This window comes from Microplitis mediator, chromosome 9 (genome assembly GCF_029852145.1).
Source record: "Microplitis mediator isolate UGA2020A chromosome 9, iyMicMedi2.1, whole genome shotgun sequence".
Lineage (NCBI taxonomy): Eukaryota > Metazoa > Arthropoda > Insecta > Hymenoptera > Braconidae > Microplitis > Microplitis mediator.
The window spans coordinates 3,818,946-3,846,937 of record NC_079977.1 but is presented as its reverse complement, the minus strand read 5'-3'; the positions used below and the strand labels follow the sequence as shown (position 1 = coordinate 3,846,937).

Genomic DNA, 27,992 nt, shown 5'->3' with positions numbered 1-27,992 from the left:
AAACTAAAAAAATGCACATGTAGAAAATTTAAAGGTCCACAAGTGCATTTTTTTTAAATATTTTTTTTTTTGCAATTTATTGTTTTTGTAAAAATTAAAAAATTATTTGACGTCGACTAACTTTAGTATCATTTGAAAGTTATCACCATTTATTAATCAATTTATTTTTTATCAAACGCGTCAATAAAAAATGAAACATTTATAAAATTCAAAATTTGTAACACAGAAGACCGCAGCGCTGTGTGCAAGTTTGTATTTTCTTTTGCGTTGGTGTAATTTTTCGTTTTAAATTCCGGACAGCAGAGCGCGCCCTTGTATCTTTGGTTGTTTTACTTACCAGTAGAGGCGCGAACCCAGATACGAATCCACCTGATTTTTATTACGTTCAGAACTTGACTACGAACAACACACGTTTATTTCTAACCAAGTTAACCTCAAATATTCAAATCCAAATTTACTGTTTGTAAATACAAAATATCTGGACCAAAAATTTAAAAATTTCAAATAATCAAACTAGCGTAAATAATTTAAAAAAATGCTCGCGTTGCAAGGATACAAGAGTAGCGACGAAGAAGAAGATTCATCAGCTGATATTCCTAAAGTTGAGGTTAACCATGACAATAAATTAATAAATAACGAGCACAGTATCGCGATGTCTATGAAAATTTGCGCGGCCCCAGACGTGGTTCCGACTGTAAGTATTTTTAAATTTATTATCAATATTATTTCCAAATCCGATGACTCATGTAATAAAAAAAAATGTTCATTTATTTACAGGGCACTGAACTCTGCCTCCGTCATATTGACTCAACGATGACGGAACTTCCGTACAATCCTACCTACGATGAATTGTTCGCACCGGAGGTTGGGCCTGAAAACCCTTTCAAAACACAGCAGCAGCGCGCTGCGAAAAATATATTATCCGGTTACGTTGAAAAAGCTCATATATCGGAATTCCAATTTGAAAACCAGCGCAGGACTTTTACCAGCTATGGTAAAACATTTAAAAATTATTTAAATAATTTTTGCTAATTAATTAATTAATTTATTTATTAATTTATTTATTTATCGTATCAGGTTACGCGCTGGATCCAACGATAGACGGCAGTGCAGAGGAAGGAAGAGCGATGGTAGGATCAACAGATGTCGCAGAAGAAAAAGGAGCAAAGACAGTTTTCGAGCGGACACAGTTGCGACCAGCGGACAAGAGGAAACGCCACCGGAATGACGACCCACAGGACATTGAAGGTTTCCTGGGACCCTGGGGTGCATTCGTTGATGAAAAGAAGGTCATTAAACCTACGGAAGAGGAAGCGGCAGAGCTGGAAGAGATTCTGGCCAAAAAGAGCAAGAGAGGCAAGCAGGTGGAAGAGAAACCACTGGAAGAAAAAACTGTTTTGCACATCAAAGACCCGGTGGATTATCAAGGCCGCTCGTTCCTTCATGCTCCTCAAGATGTTGGTGTTAATCTACGGTCAGATTCGCCACCGGACAAATGCTTCCTCCCTAAATCTCAAGTCCACACCTGGGAAGGTCACACGAAGGGAATTTCCCAGATTAAATGGTTTCCCAAGACCGCTCATCTTATGCTGTCCTGCAGCATGGACTGTCGGGTTAAACTCTGGGAGGTTTACAAAGACCGCAGATGCGTACGTACTTATTATGGACACAGGCAAGCAGTTCGTGACATAAGTTTTGACAATGACGGAAAGAGATTTTTGTCTGCTGGATACGACCGTTATGTCAAACTCTGGGACACCGAAACTGGCGCGTGCATCAGTCGATTTACCAGCAGGAAAATTCCTTACTGCGTTAAATTTAATCCAGAGCACGACAAGCAGCATCTGTTTGTTGCTGGAACTAGTGACAAGAAAATCATCTGCTGGGACACGAGATCCGGGGAAATAACTCAGGAGTACGATCGTCATTTGGGTGCAGTGAACACCATAACGTTCGTAGATGAGAACCGTCGATTCGTCACCACGTCCGACGACAAAAGTCTTAGAGTGTGGGAGTGGGATATTCCCGTGGACATGAAGTACATCGCGGATCCTACGATGCATTCAATGCCCGCAGTCGCTTTGTCTCCCAACCAGAAATGGTTGGCCTGTCAGTCAATGGACAATAAAATAGTAATTTTTTCGGCGTTAAATCGATTCAAGATGAACCGCAAAAAAACATTCACAGGCCATATGGTAGCCGGTTACGCGTGTGGTTTGGATTTCTCGCCTGATATGAGTTACCTAGTATCAGGAGACGCTGATGGGAAGTGCTACATATGGGATTGGAAGACCACCAAACTTTATAAAAAATGGAAGGCACATGACGGAGTTTGTATTTCCACACTGTGGCATCCTCATGAGCCTTCTCGGGTGGCCACTGCCGGTTGGGACGGCAAGATAAAATATTGGGATTAGTTTTTTACGCTTGTACTGTACAAAAAATTATTATTTTTATTATCATCATCATCCTCATCATCGTAATTTATAATGATACTACTAGTGCTCTACTTGTTAATAAATTTATAATTAAGAATATAAAATATAAACATATATATTTTACATTTACATACGTATTTTTATTTACCGTCACGAAAAATTATCAATCTTAAATATTTACTCTACTCTATTATATGAATATATATATATTATAATTCTATAACTACTATATGTTTATAAAATTTATCATCGGGTAATTTAAATAATATCAGTAATTCATATAAATTTATAATTAATTCATATTTGTCTCTAGTTATTAATTAATTTTTAATAATAATTCTAAATATTTTTTTTTCTACATACAAATTTATGAAGCTCATAAATAAGTAGCATGGTGGCCGCATTTCTGGAAAACCTGGAAATGTCGGAATTATAAATATACTGGAAAAGTCAGGGAATTTCGTCACAAAGCTGGAAAAATTTTCACTTTTTTTCTTTTGACTGAAAAAATCCTCCAAATTTAGTTTTTTGTGAAAACTGTTCAAAAAGTGACGTGGCGCGAATGCGGTTGTAAAACCATCTTAAAAAAAAATTTATTTAAATAATATATAGAATATTCTAGTAACATATATATTTTTCTTAATTAAATTTTTTTGGCAAATAATTATTAATAATTTTTTAATATTACGTATATGCGTTAATTATTGAAGTTATATATATTTATTGTAATTAATAATTAGTAATAATTACTGATAATTATAGATTTGATGATCGTCAACACTATGGCGACAAATTTCGAAATCCAATTTGGCGAAATGACGAGGAAGATTCTGATGACTATGTCGATGAATACAGGTAATTAATTATTTATTATAATTATTATATGATGCTGAAAGAAGCTGAGATTTAATAATTTAAGTGTTTTTAATTATCAAGTTAATTGACATCAGAAAGATTTTTAAAAAGTATAAAGTAAGAGATCCAGTACTTAGTCAGTGAACTAGTACCCGGTTACTGACGTCTTTGTATATCACAAGAAAATTATTGAAAATTCTTCACATGCATTTTCATGGTGGCCACATTTCTGGAAAACTTGAAAATGTCAGGGAATTATAAATATACTGGAAAAGTCAGGAAATGTCAGGGAATTTCGTCACAAAGCTAGAAAAATTTTTACTTTCTTTCTTTTGACTGAAAAAATCCTCCAAATTTAGTTTTCTGTCAAAACTGTTGAAAAAGTGACGCGGCGCGAATGCGGTTGTAAAACCATCGCGAAAAAAAATTAGTAGAAATTGATTCCAATAGCGAAAAAATGAAGCAGTTAGAATTATCAAGGCTATTAGAAAAAAAAAGTCTCAGTAGAAACCAATCGCCAGGATCTTCAAGCTATTAACATCCATATTGACAAGTTAAAAAACTAAAAACATTAAATGTATACATAAGTAATGAACTAATAAGTTTCACTATATTTGTTATTCGCGTACTTCATCAATACTTTATTAATATTCTATGAAATATTCTTATTTATGAAATTTATTCTAGTGAAAATGAAAAATTTATTTATATTTTATTATAGAGAGTTATATAAAAACATGGATTTCAAATCAAAAATAAAAAATTATTCATTTAATAAATAAAAAAAAAACAATGAACATTGACAAGTAATAAAAAAAAGTTTCATTTAATGACAATGATTAATTATTGATTAAACTGACTTATACCATTTTATTTTAAATTAAATAAATATTTCCACTGATTTAATATTACTACACATAGTCAGGGAATTTTTTAATTGTTTGACTAAAATTCCTGGAAAAGTCAGGGAATTTCAATCTCCAAAATCTGTGGTCACCATAAGTAAGTTTAAACCTGAAATTTATATGAATCTAAATAGATCAATTAACACCAATGTAAATTTACATTGATCTGATAAAATCTTGATTCGAATTTTTCCCGCAAAAAATCAAAACTTTTTTTTTATGCTTCATGAAGTTGATATATATGATATATATGTATGTATACAAACAGCTGTCATTTTAACCTTAATTAGCAATTTATCTGAGTGCTGAAGGGTTAAAAGAGATTTTTAGAACAACATGTCACTCAATGAAGGTATAAAATTACATGAATCTACAAATCCATGGAAGCCAACTCCGCTGAAAAATAATGAAACTGCAGATGATGAAAAAACGCTGCTTTATAAAAAAGTTCGTAGTATTTTTAATAAAGTAGCACCGCAGACGTTTGATAAATTTGTTGGACAACTAATAGAATTAGAAATTGACACGCAGGAAAAATTACAAGGTGTTGTTAATTTAATATATGATAAAGCAGTTAATGAACCAAAGTTCGTAAAAGCCTATGTTATGATGTGCAGGGAACTAGGACCAATAAAAGTTGATCTGCCAACTGATGAAACTGCATCGCGTAGCAGTATTACTTTTCGTTCATTACTTCTTAATCGTTGCCAAGTAGAATTTGAAAAAAATCAAACTGATGAAACGAAAGAGAGAGTTAAAGAACTTGAAGAAATTGAAGAATGTACAGATGCTGATAAAAAGGAAGAACTGAAATTGAGTCTCGAAGAACATGATCGTCGGATCAGAATGAAGAGTATAGGAAATATTAAAATTATCGGTGAATTAAATAAACAAAGCATGTTGACTACTAATATAATGAAGAGGTGTGTAATTCATCTTTTAGAAACACCTGATGAAGGGAATTTAGAACGTTTATGTGAATTGTTAACGATAATTGGACAAACAATGGAAGAAAAGGAAGATCTTTCACCATACTTTGCTACATTAACAGAACTGATAAATCGAAATGGAAAAGATAAAATACGTCCAAGAATAAGATTTATGATCCAAGATATTATTGATTTGAGACAAAATCGCTGGGTTCCTCGTCATGGTAACATAAATTCAAAAACTATGGTTCAAACTCAAAAGAAAACGTCATTTAATTCATCACCGAATCGTTGTTTTGATAGAAGAAGAAATGGTCGTAGTATTTTTAATAAAGTAACACCGCAGAAAGTTGATGAATTTGTTGGACAACTAAAAGAATTAGAAATTGACACGCAGGAAAAATTACAAGGTGTTGTTAATTTAATATATGATAAAGCAATTAATGAACCAAAGTTTGTAAAAGCCTATGTCATGATGTGCAGGGAACTAGCACCAATAAAAGTTGATCTGCCAACTGATGAAACTGCATCGCGTAGCAGTATTACTTTTCGTTCATTACTTCTTACTCGTTGCCAAGAAGAATTTGAAAAAAATCAAACTGATGAAACGAAAGAGAGAGTTAAAAAACTTGAAGAAATTGAAGAATGTACAGATGCTGATAAAAAAGAAGAACTGAAATCGAGTCTCGAAGAACATGATCGTCAGATCAAAATGAAGTCAATTGGAAATATTAAAATTATCGGTGAATTATGTAAACAAAAAATGTTGACTCATAATATAATGTATACGTGTATAAATCATCTTTTAAAAACACCTGATGAAGGGAATTTAGAACGTTTGTGTGAATTGTTAACGATAATTGGAAAAACGATGGAAGAAACGAGAGATCTTTTACCATACTTTACTGTATTAATAAAACTGATAAATCAAAATGAAAAAGATAAAATAAGTTCAAGAATAAGACTTATGATCCAAGATGTTATTGATTTGAAACTAAATCGCTGGGTTCCTCGTCATATCATCAATTCAAAAACTCAAAGGAAAACGTCATTTTAACGACCACGAAGAAATGGTCGTAAGTATTTTTTATTTCCGAAAATTTTATTGTTCTTATTAATTTACTATTAATAAATCTTTTCAATGGATTATTTATTTATTTTTTAGAAAGGGCTCCGATGGAGAATTTGAGTTTCACGCATGTACAAAATCGTGCAGCATTTACTGAAGCAGAATATAAGATGATGAGAGAGTTAGCAGACAGTTGAAATTAAAAAAATTTTTTTTGACAGAAAAATAATGAAAAAAAATGTTTCTAAAAAAATGCCGTCGTAAATTTTATAAACTATACGTGCAATTTTTCAAAATATTTTTTTTAATATTCATTTTTTTGTAAAAAAAAAATCATAATTTTTAAATGTCTGCTAACTTTATTGTCACGAATTTAATACCATTTACTAATTATTTAATAATTAATAATTTGTGATACTAAAATTAGCCGACGTCTAATAAATTTTGTATTTTTTTAAAAACAAAATTAAAAAAATTTAGATATTTTAGAAAATTGCACTTGTAGTTTGTTTAATTTTCTACATGTCCATATTTTATGATACTGAAGTCAGCCGACGTCTAATAATTTTTGGATTGTGCTTCTCAACGATAAATTAAAAAAAAAATATTTGAAAAAATTGCACCTATAGGTTTTTGAATTTTCTAAATGTGCATATTTTTAGTTTTTTTTTTATGTCATTAATCTGTTTAAATAAAAATTCAAAAATATTTGATCGTCTGTCAATTTCAGGATCATCATATTTTTAGTTTTTTTTTTTTCTTCAAATTTAATTGTTAAAAAAAAAATCAAAAACTTTTTAAATGTCTGGTGACTTCATGACACGGAGTTTAGCCGACTAATAGTTTTTGTTTTTTTTTTAAATGATGAATTATAAAAAAAAAAATATTTTGAAAATTTACACTTGTAGTTTTTTAAATTTTCTACATGTGCTTTTTTTTAGTTTTTTTTTTCCTTCAAATTTAATTGTTAAAAAAAAAATCAAAACTTTTGAATTGTCTGGTGACTTCATGACACGGAGTTTAGCCGACTAATAATTTTTGTTTTTTTTTTTAAATGATGAATTATAAAAAAAAAATATTTTGAAAAATTACACTTGTAGTTTTTTTAATTTTCTACATGTGCTTTTTTTTAGTTTTTTTTTTCCTTCAAATTTAATTGTTAAAAAAAAAATCAAAACTTTTGAATTGTCTGGTGACTTCATGACACGGAGTTTAGCCGACTAATAATTTTTGTTTTTTTTTTTAAATGATGAATTATAAAAAAAAAATATTTTGAAAAATTACACTTGTAGTTTTTTTAATTTTCTACATGTGCTTTTTTTTAGTTTTTTTTTTTCTTCAAATTTAATTGTTAAAAAAAAAATCAAAACTTTTGAATTGTCTGGTGACTTCATGACACGGAGTTTAGCCGACTAATAATTTTTGTTTTTTTTTTTAAATGATGAATTATAAAAAAAAAAATATTTTGAAAAATTACACTTGTAGTTTTTTAAATTTTTTACATGTCCATATTTTTAGTTTTTTTTTTTTCTTCAAATTTAATTGTTCAAATAAAAATCAAAAAATTTTTAATTGTCTGCTAACTTCAGAATCGTGTAAAAATTTATAAATCGAGTATGGTCGGCTCGATTCGGATTTTTTCGTGAAATTTATTTGTGGACCAGGTGTATACAAACAGTTGTCATTTTAACCTTAATTTTAAATTTATCTGAGTGCTGAAGGGTTAAAATTGAGTGATCTTGAAGTCAGCAGACAATTTAAAATTTTTGAATTTTTTTCAAACCAATCAGAGGCAAAAAAAAGAAAAACTAAAAAAATGCACATGTAGAAAATTTAAAAAACTAAAGGTGCAATTTTTTTAAATATTTTTATTTTTATAATTTATCATTTTTTGAAAAATTCAAAAACTATTAGACGGCTGTTAAATTCAGTATCATTAAAATTAAAAGAAATTTTTAGGGTGACAACATGTCACTTAATGAAGGTATAAAATTACATGAATCTACAAATCCATGGAAGCCAACTCCGCTGAAAAATAATGAAACTGCAGATGATGAAAAAACGCTGCTTTATAAAAAAGTTCGTAGAATTTTTAATAAAGTAGCACCGCAGACGTTTGATAAATTTGTTGGACAACTAAGAGAATTAGAAATTGACACGCGGGAAAAATTACAAGGTGTTGTTAATTTAATATATGATAAAGCAATTAATGATCCAAAGTTTGTAAAATCCTATGTCATGATTTGCAAGGAACTAGGACCAATAAATGTTGATATGTCAGATAAAACTTCGTGCGACAATTTTGATTTTCATCAATTACTTACTATTCGTTGCCAAAAAGAATTTGAAAAAACTAAAACTGATGGAACGAAAGAGAGGGTCAAAAAACTTGAAGAAATTGAAAAATGTACAGATGATTATAAAAAGGAAGAACTGAAATTGAGTCTCGAAGAACATGATCGTCGGATCAAAATGAAGTCAATTGGAAATATTAAATTTATCGGTGAATTAAATAAACAAAAAATGTTGAGTAATAGAATAATGAATATGTGTATAAATGATCTTTTAAAAACACCTGATGAAGGGAATTTAGAACGTTTGTGTGAATTGTTAACGATAATTGGACAAACAATGGAAGAAACGAGAGATCTTTCACCATACTTTAATGTATTAATAAAACTGATAAATCGAAATGAAAAAGATAAAATAAGTTCAAGAATAAGATTTATGATCCAAGATGTTATTGATTTGAAACTAAATCGCTGGGTTCCTCGTCATATCATCAATTCAAAAACTCAAAAGAAACCGTCATATTATCGACCACGAAGAAATGGTCGTAAGTATTTTTTATTTCCATAATTTTATTGTTCTTATTAATTTACTATTAATAAATCTTTTAAATGGATTATTTATTTATTTTTTAGAAAGAGCTCCGATGGATGATTTTACTTTTCCGCAACCAGAAGGTCCTGTACTTACTGCAGCAAATTATGATGCCATTCGCTCATTATGTAATGAATTATAATTTCCGGTATAATAATAATTAAATCTTTATAGCAAGTTTGTCAATCCACGATTTGAATTAAAAAAAAAATTAATTTTTTACATATCTTTTGATAAAAAATATGTTTTTTTTTTTGTTTAATGGAACGAGAGTTAATTTAATTAAAATTTTGATCTCATTGCATTAATATTTTTTTTTTTTTTAATTGAACTGTTGAAAAAAAATTTGAAAATTGTTAATCGTCTGCTAACTTTAGGATCATAAAAAAATATGAGCGTGAATTCGGCTGACATTTGGCAATTTTTTAAATTTTTTAATGAATAAATAAAATGTCAAAAAGACGAAAATAAAAAAATGCGTACTTAAATAATTAAAAATCAGTACATGTATTTTTTAAAATTTAATTATCTTAATTAATTTATTTATTTAATTAAAATTTATAAATGGTCTCATGTCTGCTACATTAATACTCATTTAAAAAACACGATTTTTGAGTGATAATGAATTTAGCCGTCTGATATTTTTTGAATTTTTTTTTAAAACAATAAATTATAAAAAAAAAAAATTTGAAAAAATTGCACCTTTAGTTTTTTCAATTTTCTACATGTGCATATTTTTAGATTTTTTTTTTTGTAATTAATTGGTTGAAAAAAAATTCAAAAATTTATAATTGCCTGCTAACTTCAGGATCAGGATCAGGCGCTAACTTGGCGGGAAATTTCAAAATTGATGTCAATTTTTTAAAAAATTGTTTGTGGGTGCATTCGGAAATACTCTAACTCTAGCCCAGCGTTGCTACATAACGAGAGCTAAAGTATTTTCGAATGCACTTCAAAATTACGAATAATTTCAAACACATTTTTCAAACAGAGACTAATTAATTTTTCATAAAACAATAAATAAATTTATAATTAAAGAAACTTTTATTTAAATATTCAATAATTTATTTTATTATTTTATTTATGACCAGTAGCAACTTTTTATAATTTTCTTTTTACAAGCTGACGTAATTGGAAATAACTTTCTTACATGTTTTCAAGTTACAATTATTATAATGTACTAACTACGCATGACTCTTAAACGTTACTATAATTTTGGGTTGAAGTCAAAAAATTTTTCCCAAGGAAATTTACTCAGCGGCCCGACATCAATTTTCGGTTCTTCAAGAGGTTTCCAGTTCGAGTCAAAATTTTTAATTTCACCTGAAAACCAAAAATAAATTAATATCAGAAATAACTAAAATTTTGTGGATCTGTTGCATAAAAAATGTAAGCTCACTCTCAGGAATATTTTCAAAATTCTCGGTCTTGCTTTCAACTCCATTTTTATCTCTCTTGGTGACACTCGTGTAAATTTTATCACCAACTTTACGTTTTATTGTTGTCTCACAGTTGCCCTCGCTATCAGTTACACTTTTCCGTTCTTCGACGGTACCATCAGGTCGTCTTATTATTTGTGACATCACCGATTTGCCGAATGAATTAAATTTAAAATTACTACGAGGGACAACCGATCTTCCATCTTCGGGAACTACTAATTGTTTTTCGTCAGGTATTTCAACATCTTGCCAAATACGAGAGAAATCGCCAGCAGTTATTCTAGAAATATATATAAATATATATATATTTATTTACTGGTATATATATTAGGGTGAGTTGAAAAAAAACTTTTTTTTTTGTTTTTCTTAGCATGGGGGTAGAATTTGTACCTTATAAAAAAAAAAAAAATTTTTTACTCAACATTTTGAGGTGGCCCACTCGTTTTTAAAATGAATGATTGATCAAACGGGGTAGTCCCAACGAAAAAAATTACACGGTGTTCTAGAATCTGTAGGGTGTCCCCTTGAAAGCTAATTGAAAGTCAGAAGTTGAAAAAATTTTTTTCCTATTATTTGTGTAATTTAAGTAAAAAATCGAAAAACGAAAAGCATTTTCTTTTGAATTAAAATGAAAGTGAAGTAAAAAAAATTCACATTCGACAATTATTAGATGTTTTTCACGATTTGGGACAAAAAAAAATTTTTTTTGTTGGAACTGCCCCGTTTAATCAATTATTTATTTAAAAAATGAGTGGGCCACCTCAAAATGTTGAATAAAAAAATTTTTTTTTTTTTGAAAGGTACAAATTCTACCCCCATGCTGAGAAAAACAAAAAAAAAGGTTTTTTTCCAACCTACCCTAATATATATATATATTTTGAAATAAATAAATTTAAAAAATATTTACTTTCCATCTAGATCTTGATCTCTTTTAGAATTCAGATCTCCAGGATCTTGAGACGGAAGATCATAACCCGGCTTCAAAACTTCATCACGTGGATTTTTTTTTCCTTGAACTGGTGGTGGAAGTAATTGAGGTAAACCTTCATGGTGATCTTTAATTTCATAATTAAAAGTATAAATATTATTATATTTATTTAAAAATTTGATACTTATTGAAATTACAAAAATATTTACCGCCAAAATTTTCACCAATAACAGAGTCATGATTAAAACCAAAGTTGAAAAAATCTTTCATCATATTTTGCATTTGAGTTTCGAAGTATCTTGTCATTTCAAAAGGATTTGTGAAAATTTGGAAATGAAATTCTTGTGGATTTTGACCGAATCCTCTGAAATTTATTCATAGAATTATATTAATTATTTTTGGTCGCATATTTTCTAATAATTATGTGATGCTGAAAGTAGTAGTCATTAAAAAAATTCGTTTATTTTTAATAAGCAGTCAATACTGATGTGCAAAAATTTATAAAATGCATATGAAGAATTTTTAATAATTTTTTTGTGATATACAAAGACATCAGTGACCGGGTATTAGTTCCCTAATCGATAACTAATTTCCTGATCGGGTACTAGTTCCCTGATCGGGTATAAGTTTCCGGACCAGACACTAGTTCATGGTGGTCACAGATTTTTGAGATTTAAATTCCCTGACTTTTCCAGGTATTCCAGTCAAACAATTCAAAAATTCCTTGACTATGTGTAGTAATATTAAATCATTGGAAATATTTATTTAATTTAAAATAAAATGGTATGTCAGTTTAATCAATAATTAATCATTGTCGTTAAATGAAACTTTTTTTTATTATTTGTCAATGTTCATTGTTTTTTTTTTTATTTATTAAATGAATAATTTTTTACTTTTGATTTGAAATCCATGTTTTTATATAACTTACTCTATAATAAAATATAAATAAATTTTTCATTTTCACTAGAATAAATTTCATAAATAAGAATATTTCATAGAATATTAATAAAGTATTAATGAAGTACGCGAATAATAAATATAGTGAAACTTATTAGTTCATTACTTATGTATACATTTAATGTTTATAGTTTTTTAACTTGTCAATATGGATGTTAATAGCTTGAAGATCCTGGCGATTGGTTTCTACTAAGACTTTTTTTTTCTAACAGCCTTGATAATTCAAACTGCTTCATTTTTTCGCTATTGGAATCAATTTCTACTAATTTTTTTTCAAGATGGTTTTACAACCGCATTCGCGCCGCGTCACTTTTTGAACAGTTTTAACAGAAAACTAAATTTGGAGGATTTTTTCAGTCAAAAGAAAGAAAGTGAAAATTTTTCCAGCTTTGTGATGAAATTCCCTGACATTTCCCTGACTTTTTCAGTATATTTATAATTCCCTGACATTCCCAGGTTTTCCAGAAATGTGGCCACCATGAAAATGCATGAAGAATTTTCAATAATTTTCTTGTGATATACAAAGACATCAGTGACCGGGTACTAGTTCACTGATCGAGTACTAGTTCTCTGATTAAGTACTGGATCTCTTACTTTATACTTTTTAAAAATCTTTCTGATGTCAATTAACTTGATAATTAAAAACACTAAAATTATCAAATGTCAGCTTCTTTCAGCATCATATAAGATTTATAATAAATAATTAATTACCTGTATTCATCGACATAGTCATCAGAATCTTCCTCGTCATTTCGCCAAATTGGATTTCGAAATTTGTCGCCATAGTGTTGACGATCATCAAATCTATAATTATCAGTAATTATTACTAATTATTAATTACAATAAATATATATAACTTCAACAATTTTCGCGTATACGTAATATTAAAAAATCATTAATTATTATTTGCCAAAAAAATTTAATTAAGTAAAATATATATGTTACTAGAATATTCTATATATTATTTAAATAAATATTTATATAATACGCAAGTTGGTTTATAAATAGTAAATACAAAAAATTTATAATAAAATTTAAAAAAATAATTTAAATGTTTTTTAAATTATATGACAAAGTATTAAAATATAAATGTTTTTTTTTTAATTTCTGTTATTGTTAATTACTAAATAATTACCCCTGATGATCGTATTCGTTTCTTCGGTTTCCACCGAATAAATTTTGAAATAAATCTCGGAAAAACGTCATTCTGCATTAATAAAATGATGTAAATTATTTAAAAATTATGTCATTAACTGTTGAAATACAATCAAACACTGTTACTATTAACTATTTTATTAATATATTATTATATTTTAACCTCGTGTTAATCAAAACAATGAGTAAAAAGTAAAATCACAATAAGTATGACGTATAATCCTTGAAAAATAAAGCCGCTTTTTCATGCCAGCGTTTTTTTGTAAACGTCAAATTTTATCACATGACAGATTTTTAAATTTCCCGCCAAAAATCTGAAAATTACTAATTGTCTGTTAACTTCAGGATCATATTTTTAGTATCATTATAATAAAATTTTCAAAATAAATTTAAAAGTTTAAAAATAAAATTATTTATGATACAGAAATTAGCACATGTAGAAAATTTAAAAACTACAAGTGTCAATTTTTAAAATTTTAAAATAAATAAATAAAATGTAAGTAGAAGAAAAATAAAAAGATGCATATTTAGATAAATGAAAAATCTGCACGTGCATTTTTTTAAATTTCATTATTTTAATTTATTCAAAATTTATAAATCGTCTCATGTCTTCTACATTCACACTCATAATATTTTTAAAATCTCCGCATGATCTTGAAGTTAACAGACACTTAGTAATTTTTTTATTTCTTTTTTAGCAAATCAATTACAAAAAACCAAAAAGTAAAAATATGCACATATAGAAAATTTAAAAAACTATGAATGCAATTTTTTCAAATATTATTTGTTTATAATTCATCGTTTTGAAAAAAATCCAAAAACCATAAGACGTCGGCTCACTTCAGTATCATTATTTTTAGTATCATTATAATCAAATTTTCAGTCTATTTTGGAATCAATCCATCGAGCACATTAAAACTTATCCAAAAAAAACATTTTTGAAAAATTTTTATTTTTGGAATATCTCTGAACGAGCCCTACCGATCAACCTCAATTTCTCACGGCTTCAAGATATTGACAATCCGCGTCGAATGACACCTTACAGTTCAAAATCGGTTCATCCGTTCAAAAGATACAGGTATTTACATACGTACGTACGTACATACATACATACATACATACATACATACATACACTCGGACATCATCGTGAAATTAGTCAGAATAGCTTCCTAGGACCTCAAAACGTCGACATCTGATGGAAATTTGATTTTCGTAAATCGGATCGAAACCAATAACTTCCCGAATTTTTGAAAATTTACAATTTTCTTAGCGGGAAGTTAAAAATTAAATAATTAAAATAATAAAATTTTTAAAAAATGCATGTACTGAATTTTGAATTCTCTAAAGATGCATTTTTTTTTGTTATTTTATAAAGTCCGCTAACTTTACCATCATTTAAAAATGCATATTTAGATAAACGAAAAATCATCACGCGCATTTTTTTAAATTTCATTATTTTAAATTATTCAAAATTTATAAATCGTCTCATGTCTCTTACATTCACACATGATCCAGAAGTTACCAGACTACTAAAATTTTTCGAATTTTTTTTTTTCCACAAATATGATAAAAAAAAAAAAAACTAAAAATATGCGTGTAGAAAATTCACAAAACTACACGTGCAATTTTTTAAAATATATTTTTTTCTAATCCATCGATTTAAAAAAAAATTCAAAAATTATTAATCCTCGGCTAACTTCAGTATCATCATTCACACTCACAATATTTCAAAAATCTCCGCTCCTTTAATTACAATCATTCGATAAATAAATTTCCCATGTAAAACAATTAAATATTTCAAAATTGACAATCGGATTTCCTCGGTATCAATCGGCTTCGCCCGGCAAGCAGCCATTTTATTAAACTTCGCTACAGTTTGTGTTTTAAAATAAATATTGAATGAAGCTGGTGAGAATTAGTTTTATTTCTTTCGCCATAACTACACACGTCAATCTGCCGGAGCACAAACTGTACCAGTCTCCAATTCCACGCTCGCACTGAGTTACGACAAACGACAATTAATTATCCAAGAACCGGATCACGTTGCAAGTTTATTCCTGTTGCTGAAGCTCTCAAACACGTGTGTCAATTTATCTATAAAATTACAAAAATATCACTTACACAAATATATGAATAAACAAAGTAAGTACGCAGTAAAAAATTTTCAAAATTTATCTTGTCATTTAAAATAAAATTTACTTCAAAATTGTCTAGGGATCAATGCCGTGCTGATAATTTTCCTAGATATTTAAAAAAATGGACACCGGGGATTCATTGCATCAGTTCGCAGATGTCGAGGATGTCGTTCACGAGGAAGTCGTGTACGGAATAGAATCAGATTTCGATTATCACGAGGGTGTGATTGGAGCTTGCGAGCAAGTGTGCGTCGAAGAACAAGAGTCTGTTCAAACACCAGCTGATTCAAATTCACCATCATACATTTTACCAGAGTACACTGAAGACAACAATTATTTAAATATTCAAGGCACCGAGGAAGTCATCACCAGTGACAACTGGTACAGTTCCGAAGTTGATGATGTCTCGAAAATACCCGAAGTCGATTTAACCCAAAGTAATTTACTGGAGTACGATGACACTGATGAGGTACCGGTCGAACAAAGCGACAGTCCAATTAATAATAATCCGTTCCCGTGCGATGTCTGCGGGCGCAGGTTTCGCGCAAAAGTTAATCTTATGAATCACGTAATTTCTCATCAAAATGACCGCCCGCACGCTTGTAATCTCTGCGGCGCGCGTTATCTTAATAAATTTGATTTATCAAATCACCTGAAAACTCACGCATGCTCGCCGCCTCATTTGAACGAAGACTTAAATAACAACCCGGGTTTTTTTTTTACCGAAACTAAAACTTCTTATCCACAGAAAAAAACCAACACCCGAAGTACTCGGTATCAATGCTCTGATTGCCGTCGTGTATTTCGAGATAAAGTTTCTGTAGACAAACATTTATGTGCTGATAAAAATTCATTGAGTAAAAGTAAAAATACCAGTAGTTCAAATGACAGTGAATTTAATTGTACGATATGTGGAAAAAATTTCAAAAGTAAAACGCGACTTAAACGTCACATGCTGTCGCATCGTGATAAAATAACTTGCAATGAATGCGGTGATAAATTTACAAATGAGCGGGATCTTTTGAATCATTCAAATTTACATAAAAAAAAATTAGGCGACAAAGTATTTAAATGTAACGAGTGTGATAAAGTATTTAGTAGTCGTAGTTCTCAGCAAATTCACGTGCGTGTACACACGGGAGAAAAACCGTACGCTTGTAGATTTTGTGTCAGCGCATTTGCTGACGGGGGTACTTTGAGAAAACACGAGAGAATTCACACGGGAGAAAAACCGTACGTGTGTGTTATCTGCACGCGGGCATTTAATCAACGGGTTGTACTTAGAGAGCACGTAAAGTCACATCATATTGGACCGGATCCAAAATATGAAGGCACTGCGACGCCTTATTGTTGTCAAGTTTGCAATGTTTTGTTCAGTACCTCGGAGGATATTTACAATGACATCGTTGACCATTGCGACGAAAATACCGCGAGAGGAAGACAGCCGCAGATGAGACCGAGGAAATATAAGAGGAGAAGTAAATTAAAATCTCATGGGTCATCTGCTGTGGATATCGATTCCGATGATGAGAATTTCAACACGATGGAGATCAAGACGGACTTCAATGTAATCAAGAAAAAACGCGGGAGAAAAAGTAAGCAGGAGCTTTTGGAAATAGAAGAGTGTAAGAGAAGAACGGAAATATTTTTTAAGCAGGAGAATTATGAAGAAGATGAAAAAAATTTTAAACCTCAAGCAGGGGAGAGTGAACGGCAACAGAGAATATTTTCTGGGGGTGAAATAAATCGACCGAGAACTAAAAATGTCAGTCGTCCTGTTAATGATAATTTTAAATTTGTACCTGCGACCTTTCCGAGTCACAAGCAATCGTTTGATGAAATTTCGGCGGCAGTCGAATCGATTAAAATGAAAATAGACTCGATTGATAATTCGAGTAGTAAAGGAAGTAGTGGGGGTAATATTTATGAAAGGAGAGGAAGGAGAAGAGTTAAACAAGAATTACATGATGAATAAAATGTGAAAATTTTAATGATAAATTATTTTCGTTATCGTTGATGTTATAGACCGGAAATGACAATAATAGCTTGGAAATTTTTATTATTTTTAATTTGTCTAGATAATCTAGATGAATAGATAGTTTTTTTGCGTATAAATTTTTGTATTGACAAAATGTCAGGACCAAAGTTTATTAAAAAAAGTGCTGCTGTAAATTGAATGGAAAAATTGAGAATTGGAATGGAAATAAAATTTTAACGGCTCATCAATATTTTAAAACCTCATTAGTTATGATAGTGAATTTACATAACATTAATTTTCAAAATTTTTATGTATAACTTAAAAAATATAATTCTTAATACTGCATAAATTTATTTTTATTTATTTATTCAAGCATAATTTACGATAAATTTTTTTTCAACGGTAAGTTTAATTCCCTTGTCATTTGTCTGAAATCGATTATAATTCAAAATCGTACGCAGAAAAAAAATTTTATTGGTGAAAAAAAATCTTTACTTGTCCCAATAAATTTTTTAATTCGTGTATTTTTATTAAAATTTTTCGCGGACCGAAACTAATCTTCCTATTTCGAAAATTTTTAATTTCCACCGCGGGAAGTTTGAAATTACATACGTCAGTATTAAGTGTAATCTAACTGACGTTACAAAATTAAAAAAGTTGCAGTAAATCTACGCGCTCTTTTTATTTAGAAGACAAGTTAACAGAAAATGTTGCCTGAAAAAAAGTTGGGGTAAAGTAAACAAGTTTTAATAGCAAAAGTTGACGATAAGTTTCCGTCAACTATTTGTACATCCATCAAGTTTTTGCAGTCAACTTGACATCTTATTTCGCTTGTAGATTTCTGTGAACTTGCGATCTAAACGATTATCAGAGCTTGACATACAGAAAAGGGGATTTTAAAAATGCAAGACTCAAGTGCAATTTTTCAAAATGTTTTTTTTATAATTCATCATTTAAAAAAAAAAACAAAAATTATTAGTCGGCTAAACTCCGTGTCATGAAGTCACTAGACAATTAAAAAGTTTTTGATTTTTTTTTAAACAATTAAATTTGAAGAAAAAAAAAAACTAAAAATATGCACATGTAGAAAATTAAAAAAACTACAAGTGCAATTTTTCAAAATATTTTTTTTCGTTACCATTTTTCAAAAATTCAAAAATTAGATGTCGGCTAACTTCCGTACCACGATAATTTAAATTTTCATTCCTTAAAAACTAAAATGTTTGATTTGAACACAAATATAAGATAATAATGATAAAATAAATATAAGCCCGAAGATAGCCGACGTATCCCGAAAGTAATCGAATGTTTATGTAGACACGATTTACTTCGAGGATAAATAATTTTGTTATTTACAGTTTATTTAAAATTATTTTAAATATTTATTTACGCGTAACATTAATTAGTGAATGAGTTACCGTTCAATAAACAAATACATTTTTTTTTTAGTGTGTTAATTAATAATTAGTGTAATCATGAAGACTTTAATCGACTTCGACGAATGTCTTCGAGATACTCCAAAATTTCGGTATTTAAAATTTAAAATTTTATTTATTTTCTACCCATTTGTTTATTTATTTAAATTTCTTTTATAAAAAATTGACAGTTTAATTTTTTTTTTTACTTGTGATAATTAATTTATTTTTAATTAGTTCAATAAAAACAATTGTTTGGTTAACTGTTAGATCTCTTTGTTCACGCTCTGTATTGTTTACTAAGTAATTACTTTCACGTAATTGTTTTTTTTATTTTTGAATTTTTAAATTATCGATTACGTATTCTCTGAAAATTACAATAAATGAATAATTTATTTTAAAAATTTGAAAATTTAGATCGTGTATTGAAAACGTCGAAGGAAATATAGATCAGTTGGAGCAAAAATTAGATAAGGTGACTATAATTTATTATTGTTATTGTTATTATTTTTATTGAGTAATTGTATAAATTGTATTAACGGTATATTGTTTTTTATAGGTATTAAAATATTGTAATTTAATGATTGATGCTGGGAAAACATTCGTCGGACAACAGAAGTGAGTTTTTTTTCTTTCCTTTTTCTCAAATAATTTTTTTTTACTGTAGATTTATGCTGGTCAGATTGTAGTGAATGAGTCACTAACTTTCCCACCAATTATGAAAAATTATATAAAGACATGTCATTATTATGTCTATTAAAATTTATACATATGAATAAATACAGATTTTATTATGATACTGAAGTTAGCAGACAATTGAAAATTTTTTGATTTTTTTAACAATTAAATTTGAAGGAAAAAAAAATAAAAATATGCACATGTAGAAAATTTAAAAGACTACATGTGCAATTTTTTTAAATATTTTTGTTTCATAATTTATCGTTTTTTAAAAAATCCAAAAATTATCAGACCTCGGCTGACTTCAGTATCATTAATCTTGCTGTAATAATGAGAAAAAATCTCACAGAACAACAATAAAAATTTTTTTTTTAAATATTCTACCAGAATAATTAAATAATACTGTTCTAATCTGATAGAGCATTAAATTTTTGACAGATAGAAAAAATATCAAGCATTCATTACGAGTTTGAATGTAGCAGACATCAGACAAATTTAAAATCATAAATAAATGGGGTAAATAATTTAAAAAATAATATTTGAAAAGAATGCACTTATTAATTTCAAAATTTTCGTTTTATAATTCATAATTTTTAAAAAAGAACAAAAATTGTTAGTCTGCTAAACTCCGTGTCATGAAGTCAGCAGACAATTGAGAATTTTTTGATTGTTTTTGAACAATTAAATTTGAAGAAAAAAAAAAAACTAAAAATATGCACATGTAGAAAATTTAAAAGGCTACAAGTGCAATTTTTTTAAATATTTTTTTTTTTTATAATTTATCGTTTTTTAAAAAATCCAAAAATTATTAGACCGGTAATTTCAGTATCTCATTTTATTGTTTATTTATTGGAGTATAAGTCATTTATAATTCAGCTTAACAGGAAGTTGATTTAGGAATTTATAAGAAATTTAAATTTGTAGGAAATTACTCCAAGGGACCGAGTCGTGTGCTGATAAAGTGGGGGGGAAAAATAATTTTAACATTAAATTAATTGTTTTATTATAAACTCAAGTATTTTATAATTACTTCAGTTTAAATTATTAATCTAGGCGGGAAGGCATAAAATGCCTGCAATACTTTTTCGTACATTGGAAATTCTTACTGCTGTTGGCTACTAAAATTTATTCTACGGTTCTATTGCCTACGGAAATATTAAATATATAATTTAATTGCATAAAAAAATAATTGCGCTGTTCTATTGCCTACAGAAAAATAATTCATGATGTTCAATTGGTTGCTATTTAATTGTGAACCCAAATCAAAGAAATTCCGAATTAATGTAGACAAGCTTCTGATTTATTTGCTGAGAAAATCTTGTACTTGTTGAGGAGAAATAACCAACGTTCAAGACCGATCGCTTGATAAAAAAAACGCAGCTGGTCTGAAAAATATCAGAACCTCGGTAGTCTTCACAATTGCAACTGTAAAACTTGACAGAGTTTTCTATCAGAAATTAGTGACCTGATCAGGTGATTTCCTGCGTCGACTATGAGATTCAACCCAGTGTCTTATTATGGACATGGCGAGTTATACTTTTGTCAAGACTACCGCGGTTCTGATATTTTACAGATCAATTGTATTTTTTTTATCAAGTGATCGGTCTTGAACGTTGGCCATTTCTCCTCAACGAGTACAAGATTTTCTCAGCAAAATCAGGAGCTTGTCTACATTAATCAGGTATTTCTTTGATTTGGGTTCACAATTAAATATCAACCAATTGAACATCATGAATTATTTTTCTGTAGGCAATAGAACTGCAATTATTTTTTTCGCAACTAAATTACATATTTTATATTTCCGTAGGCAATAGAACCGTAGAAAATAAATTTTAGTAGCCAACTGATGCCTTCCATTAAAATCTCTTTGGTCGTAACTAAAATACCCGCAAACTCTATACCCAATTTTTATATAACTACCCATAGATATTCAAATAAATTTATTGCAAAATTACAACCACTTATCATCAATTAGTTGCCCATTGTTCTTTTTCTTTTATTATCAAGTTCAATGTTTTTTTCTCAGCCAATTTACCAACAGTCTATGGGAATTATCACAGTACTTCAGCGATGATGAAAAAGTAATGAGTTTTCTGAATAAACTAATCCACGCATTGCAAGAAATGAACAAATTCCACTCAATTCTGTTGGACCAGGCATCGAGGACAGTCGTCAGAGACCTGAGCGCTTTCATAAAAAGGTATTTATTTACACAAAATAAATATAAAAAAACTAAATAACTAAACAACAAATATATCAATTGCAGTGACGTCAAAAAAGCCAAAGAATCTCGTCATTACTTCGAAAAAATATCAAACGATCTTGACATCGCACTGAACCGTAACTCCCAAGTGCCTAAAACACGACCCGCAGAATACGAAGAAGTGTCAAATATTTTATCAGCAACGCGGTCGTGTTTCCGTCACACGTCACTAGATTACGTCCACGCACTGACGATGTTACAAGCGCGTCGCCGTCACGAAATTCTCGGGTCACTACTGAGTTACATGCACGCATGCTTCACTTATTATCACCAAGGCTCCGATTTAGCTCAAGATCTCGACTCATTTCTCAAGGAACTGAGCGACGACCTGGTGGTAATGCGCCTGGAGTCTACGAAACTCGAAAAAGAGATGGAAAATCGTCACGTTTACGTCACAAGTCGGGATTTGATACCTTCAGCAACGGATAATAATAAACGAATGGAAGGTTATTTATTTAAGCGAACAAGTAATGCCTTCAAAACATGGAACCGCCGGTGGTTCTGCTTAAAAGATCACCAGCTGGTCTACAAAAAACGTACCGGTGACGACGACTACACCGTCATGGAAGACGACCTGCGTCTTTGCACCGTGAAATCAATCGTCGACTGCGATCGCCGCAACTGTTTTGAAGTTTTGAGTCCAACAAAAAGTCATATCCTGCAGGCTGACAGCGAGGAAATGTACCTGGCCTGGGTCACGTCAATGCAGCAAGCGATCGGTGCTGCCATTCAACGCGGCACCAGTTCCTACACTCTGAAAAATATCAACAAATCCACGGAATTCAAACGCAACAATTTGCGCGGGCCCGTGAGACCGCCAGCGAAACCGCGGACCCGCGTATGGGAGCAGTTGCTAAAGATACCAGGCAACGATTCCTGTTGCGACTGCGGTAACCCGGATCCCAAGTGGGCGAGTATCAATCTGGGGATTACTCTTTGCATTGAATGCTCCGGGATCCATCGCAGCCTTGGTGTCCACTACAGCAAAGTCCGGTCGCTTACTTTGGACGACTGGGAGCCGGAAATACTAAAAGTCATGGCCGAGTTAGGCAACAATGTTGTCAATAATGTCTACGAAGCTGTGAAACCTTCCGGCGATATCACGAAAGCGACACCCAAGTGCATCAACAGCATCCGCGAAGCCTGGATCAAAGCTAAGTACGTTGACAGAAAGTTTGTCAAGCCGTTTAATAATAATTTGATAATTTCCACTGGCGATCAGCAGCAGCACAGTCGGGATATCATGAGATTCCGCAAGTGGAGCGTAAGGAAATTGAGGCGGAGACCCAGAAGTCATCACAAGATTGATGGGAAAAATAAAATTTTGAATAGGGAAGGGATCAATGAGGTGGTGGATGAAAGCATCGCTGATTGTGTCACTGGTACGTCTGCTGAAGTAATGAGCGAGTCGGAGGCGAGCTCGATAAGTTCGGATACGGGGACTGTTGAGTTGAAAAACACGTCGACTTTGTATGGGAAAATACTGACGAGTATCCAGCAGCCTGACGATGACAGGGATAGTGCGGAGGTGAAGGATAAAATTTTCGAAGATAAAATTTGTGGAGAGGATGAGAAAGACAGAGTGGAGATGGTAACAGATGACAAGGAGCTGGAGATTAAGGACGAGGTCAAGGATGAGTCGGACATACTGATGTTTGGTTGCGATTTGCCTAAACCTTTTATTGAAAGCAATCTGGAGCTGAGTTCCGACCAGGATTCCACGGCTGGGGAGGAAGAGGAGTTTGCTGATGAAGAAGATATTGAGAATTTGCATGCTGACATGCTGCTGTACAAGGCTGCAGCTGCGCACAATTTGCCGGTCATGTGCACGGCGTTGGCTGCCGGGGCTGACAAAATGTGGTGCAATGTCAATGATCGAGGAAGGACTGCGTTACACCAGGCGATTATTAGTGTAATTTACTTTAATTATTTTGGGGTGCAGGTGTCATAAGAATGGATACAAAAATATTTTTATTTTTACGCAGAAAAAAATGATTTCTTGGTGCTAAAAATTTTTTTTCTGTGTAGTAGATTTTGCTGGAAAAAAATGCTCGATTGTGGTGCAGCACCACACTGATTACTGTGCGAGACCTGACTGAGTCGTGTGCGCATATCGTGTGGTATTGCACCACAATCGAGAATTTTTTTCCAGCACCGTATTGAGTCGGGTGCAGAACAGTAACCAGCCGGGTTCCAATTTTTCCGTGTAGCTGTCATAATTAGTCATTGACTTTAACTCACATTAAGGAGCCTAAGATATCAACAAAAAATTTGCCCTTCGCTCAGAGTTTTTTACAGCGCGACAAACAATATTTTCGGCATTAAAAGAAAAATTAAAAAAAAACGAATTTTCGGCCCACCCTATTAGTCAAATAGGTTCCAAAAATATGGTGTGCCGTCAACTGATCCCAACAATTTTATACCACGATAAATGATCCCTGCAAATTGATCCCACCAACATCTGATCCCATCGAGATTAAGTTGAAAATGATGAAGATGAAGGTTTTGAAAATGATGATAATGAAAGTTACGAAAATCTTGATGAAACTGATGAATTAGAAGATCAGTTTTCAGTTGGACCAGTTGTCAGTTGGATCTAGTCTGTGGGATCAGTTGTCTGCGGGATCAATTGTCGTGTGATCACTTGTCGGGGATCAGTTGTCTGGGTTCAGTTGTCATGGAACCCAAAAATATCATTGGTTCAAAAGTTTATATATTTATATATATATATAATGCAAGGGGTTTTGTGGGATTGATAGTGTTCACAGTTCAAAGCGAATCAATGAAACTTTAAACACTTATTTTTGGGCCATCATCTTGATCAAGTTCGAAGATTAACTAAAATAGTCGACTAGTTTAGAAATGGCGGTAATTTAAAATTTCAAAAAATTCTACTCCCAGGTCTCTCCCTCAAATAGTTTTTTAACGGAAAAGTTTAGCTCAGTTCTGTAAAAAGGAGGTCAGAGCTCATAAAATAATCCATATTACCCGTTTTTTACTTTTTGTTTTAACGATAATTTCTCAAATTTTAATTAAACTTCAAAATTATCTGATTGGGTTCTGTGTTATGGTAAAAATTAAAATTTTATCTTTGAGAGCTTCCGATGAATGATAATTAAATTTTATACCCTGATAACGTCATTGTCTGACAGTAACACTTGTAGTCAAATAGAATTCAAGTTACAGACAATTTACTGTCAACTTAAAGGTAACTGCTTGCTCTCCAACACTTTCCTTTAAGTTGCCTTCAGAATACGGCAGTAGCTTGTAGTTAATTTACCGTTAAGGTGACTATCAGGGTCCTTTTAGTGTTGTCTTTTACTGAGATACGTTCTCATGACATCTGTAACGCAGCGTCAATAAATAATTTAAATAATTTAATAAAAAATAAAATATCTAATTGATGTGTAATTTGTTTTTTAAAAGGGATCTGTCATGTCATGTGAGTATCTTATTTTAAACGGAGCCAAGATAAATTGTCAGGATGCTGAGGGTAAAACGCCGCTTTATTTAGCCACTGAACTAGGTATTTATTTTTAAATTAACTATCCCTGATAGCCTGAGTTTCTGATCAGAAAGTTGGTGTACATGAGTTGCGACCAACTTGATGACAACTTTCAGCCTGTGTAACTGTTGACTACAAGTTGCTCAGAAACTTGCCGACAGTCTACTGCCGCAACCTGTCACCAAGTTTTTGAGCAATTTGTGAACAACTTGTAGTCAACAGTTAGAGCTGAAAGTTGCCGTCAACTTATGGAAGTGCCAACTTTTGCGGTCAACTTGGCGACAGGTCTAGTTTATTAATTAGAAAAATAAAATATAATTTTTTTTATCAGGTCATACAGCTCAGGTGTGCTTATTATTAAAACACCGAGCGGATCAACATATCGAAGATGAAAGTGGAGTAAAACCATTGTCAATTGCTGTGAAAGAAGCTAATGCGGATATCGTAACTTTATTGCGACTAGGATTGTTAAATGAAGAGATGAAAGACTCGGAAATCGGTATTACTGGTGACGAAACATTCAATGATGTCGTTCGTGATTTCAGTCAGTTGGCTTGCTCTCATCCCGAACGTCTGCATCGACGTAATGAATCGACGAATGTTCAAAACACACCTGAATAATCGTGTACTATTATTATTATTTTTTAATTTACTCATTCCATGTACTTCCAGCTTTAGTTGTTTAATTTATTTAAACAAAAAACAATTAAGTACAATAACAAGCTTTATATTGAATACAATGGAAGCTCTCTAACTTTGACAGGGGCTAGAAATTACGAAATCAAAATTATATAATACGCGGCAGTAGACTTCTTATTTTTTTGTAAGAAAGGGGGGGAGTTGGTGGATGTAAAAGTTACAGATTCCACTGTAATGTAAAAAAGTATAATTATTTATTTTAATATCAACTTTTTTATATTATTATATATAAATATTACAAGTGTGTGAATCGAATAATTCGAAACTTTTTCAATTACTGGATTCGATTGTGAAAATTTCGATCAGCTTTCAAATTTTCAAATTTTATTTAATCCCAAATAGCGGACTTGGCTTCATTACATCAGTAAGATGTCAATTTTGATGCTGGGTTTTGGCCTATTAACAGAACACCAAAATGATGACAAGTCAGTAAATCTCATGAAAAAATCTGCTTAAAAAACTTGACACAAGTGACGACAAAAAGTAAATTAAAAATAAACGTCAAATAAGTCATCAAATTCCTGTGACTCCTCAGACCAACATCTGAAGGTCATATTTACATAAAAGAACTTGGCGTTAATACCGAAAAAAATTTGTTTTGTACTTTTGAAAGACATATTTGAATCGTTTATTTGAGAAATCCCATAAGTCAAGAAAACAAAATTTTTCAGGAAACACAAAAAACATTTTTTTGGAAAAACTTGACATTAAAATAATAAATAAATAATTTAATACAATAATGTTAGCGTCTCTGAAAAGATTCCAACAAGAAAAATTTAATTTTTTAACTGAAACTACTTAAAAAAATTATTTAAAGTTGATTGACTTATGGGGTTTCTCAACCAAACGGAAAAAAAAGTTATAAAATCATTGTTTTTTTAAATGTTTCCACTCGAATCATTTATTACACTGATAAAATGAAGTATTAAATATGTATATGAACTCTGAAACTCATAAATTACAAAAAATTATAATTAATTTAAACATTTTAATTAGTCATATAACAGTCAACAATAAAACAAAATTTGAAATTAATTTCCCAAAAAAGCGCGAATTTTAAATAAAAAAAAAAAAATTATTTCTGTAAAACTAAAACTGCATATGTTTATTTGAGTCATTGACTTATAGGGTTTCTCAATTAAATAAAATTGCTGTCACCCCGTTAATTTTTTTTTAAACGCTGATTTGATGCATATTTTGATTGATTTCTATGGCGGGACATCCAAAGAACCCAAAAATGCAAAAAACCCAATTTTGTAAAAAACATGACTTATGGGGTTTCTCAAATAAACGATTCATTTGTTGTCTCTGTGTTACTTAGGATTCAAAGCTTAGTTTTTAAAGTAAACAAATTTTTTTTTTTTTGTAAATTCAAGTCCGAGCTCTTTTTACTTCTGACCAAAATTTGAATTATGGGAAAAAAATGTTAAGTCGTTTAAAAAAAATTTTTGAATTATTCGTGAACTTTCAAATTATTCGGAGTTTCGAATTTTTTGCACACTCATAATAAATATATATACATATACACACACACACACATATATATATATATATATATTAATGTATATATAGTTTAATCAATTTTTAATATTGCGCGATTGATTTATTTTGATAAATAATTATTATAATTTTAATTAAAAAAATTTTGTAGTGTTTATTTTTTATATTACATTTAATTATTTACATATATTACAAATTTATTATTCGAAGTTGAGTCAATTAATTTTTTAATTAAAATATTGACCTAATAATAAATTCT

At 30.4% G+C, this 27,992-nt stretch overlaps 6 protein-coding genes across 7 annotated transcripts; 5 read left to right on the top strand and 1 right to left on the bottom strand.

Annotated features, from left to right (window-relative positions):
• Positions 1-369: 369 nt before the first annotated feature.
• LOC130674897 (pre-mRNA-processing factor 17-like) lies at positions 370-2,538 on the top strand. The gene is made up of 3 exons (XM_057480346.1): positions 370-694; positions 778-994; positions 1,078-2,538. Exons 1-3 carry the CDS (start codon positions 536-538, stop codon positions 2,415-2,417), a joined length of 1,716 nt encoding a protein of 571 aa, XP_057336329.1. The 5' UTR covers positions 370-535; the 3' UTR covers positions 2,418-2,538.
• A 1,910-nt stretch (positions 2,539-4,448) lies between these two features.
• On the top strand, positions 4,449-8,289 carry LOC130674741 (eukaryotic translation initiation factor 4 gamma 3-like). Of its 2 annotated transcripts, XR_008991112.1 has the most exons (3): positions 4,449-6,203; positions 6,293-8,043; positions 8,156-8,289. XR_008991112.1 is itself a non-coding variant. In XM_057480164.1 (2 exons), the coding sequence occupies exon 1, from the start codon at positions 4,535-4,537 to the stop codon at positions 6,182-6,184; it is 1,650 nt and encodes a 549-aa protein (XP_057336147.1). In that variant the 5' UTR covers positions 4,449-4,534; the 3' UTR covers positions 6,185-6,203; positions 6,293-8,289. The 2 variants fall into 2 exon arrangements, 1 of the variants encoding a protein (XP_057336147.1); XM_057480164.1 differs by having other exon boundaries at positions 6,293-8,289.
• LOC130674743 (eukaryotic translation initiation factor 4 gamma 3-like) lies at positions 7,907-10,062 on the top strand. The gene is made up of 2 exons (XM_057480165.1): positions 7,907-9,032; positions 9,121-10,062. The coding sequence occupies exons 1-2, from the start codon at positions 8,165-8,167 to the stop codon at positions 9,219-9,221; spliced, it is 969 nt and encodes a 322-aa protein (XP_057336148.1). The 5' UTR covers positions 7,907-8,164; the 3' UTR covers positions 9,222-10,062.
• A 75-nt stretch (positions 10,063-10,137) lies between these two features.
• On the bottom strand, positions 10,138-13,778 carry LOC130674744 (uncharacterized). Its single transcript, XM_057480166.1, has 6 exons — positions 13,539-13,778; positions 13,115-13,207; positions 11,656-11,810; positions 11,426-11,573; positions 10,479-10,798; positions 10,138-10,402 (listed from the first exon to the last, which is right to left on the bottom strand). The coding sequence occupies exons 1-6, from the start codon at positions 13,607-13,609 to the stop codon at positions 10,287-10,289; spliced, it is 903 nt and encodes a 300-aa protein (XP_057336149.1). The 5' UTR covers positions 13,610-13,778; the 3' UTR covers positions 10,138-10,286.
• A 1,690-nt stretch (positions 13,779-15,468) lies between these two features.
• On the top strand, positions 15,469-17,917 carry LOC130674808 (zinc finger protein 354C-like). The gene is made up of 2 exons (XM_057480232.1): positions 15,469-15,702; positions 15,775-17,917. Exon 2 carries the CDS (start codon positions 15,817-15,819, stop codon positions 17,668-17,670), a length of 1,854 nt encoding a protein of 617 aa, XP_057336215.1. The 5' UTR covers positions 15,469-15,702; positions 15,775-15,816; the 3' UTR covers positions 17,671-17,917.
• Positions 17,918-18,959: 1,042 nt separating this feature from the next.
• LOC130674481 (arf-GAP with coiled-coil, ANK repeat and PH domain-containing protein 2) lies at positions 18,960-27,895 on the top strand. The gene is made up of 7 exons (XM_057479822.1): positions 18,960-19,201; positions 19,506-19,563; positions 19,648-19,706; positions 21,793-21,966; positions 22,033-23,941; positions 25,456-25,555; positions 25,866-27,895. The coding sequence occupies exons 1-7, from the start codon at positions 19,149-19,151 to the stop codon at positions 26,153-26,155; spliced, it is 2,643 nt and encodes an 880-aa protein (XP_057335805.1). The 5' UTR covers positions 18,960-19,148; the 3' UTR covers positions 26,156-27,895.
• The last annotated feature ends 97 nt before the right edge of the window (positions 27,896-27,992 follow it).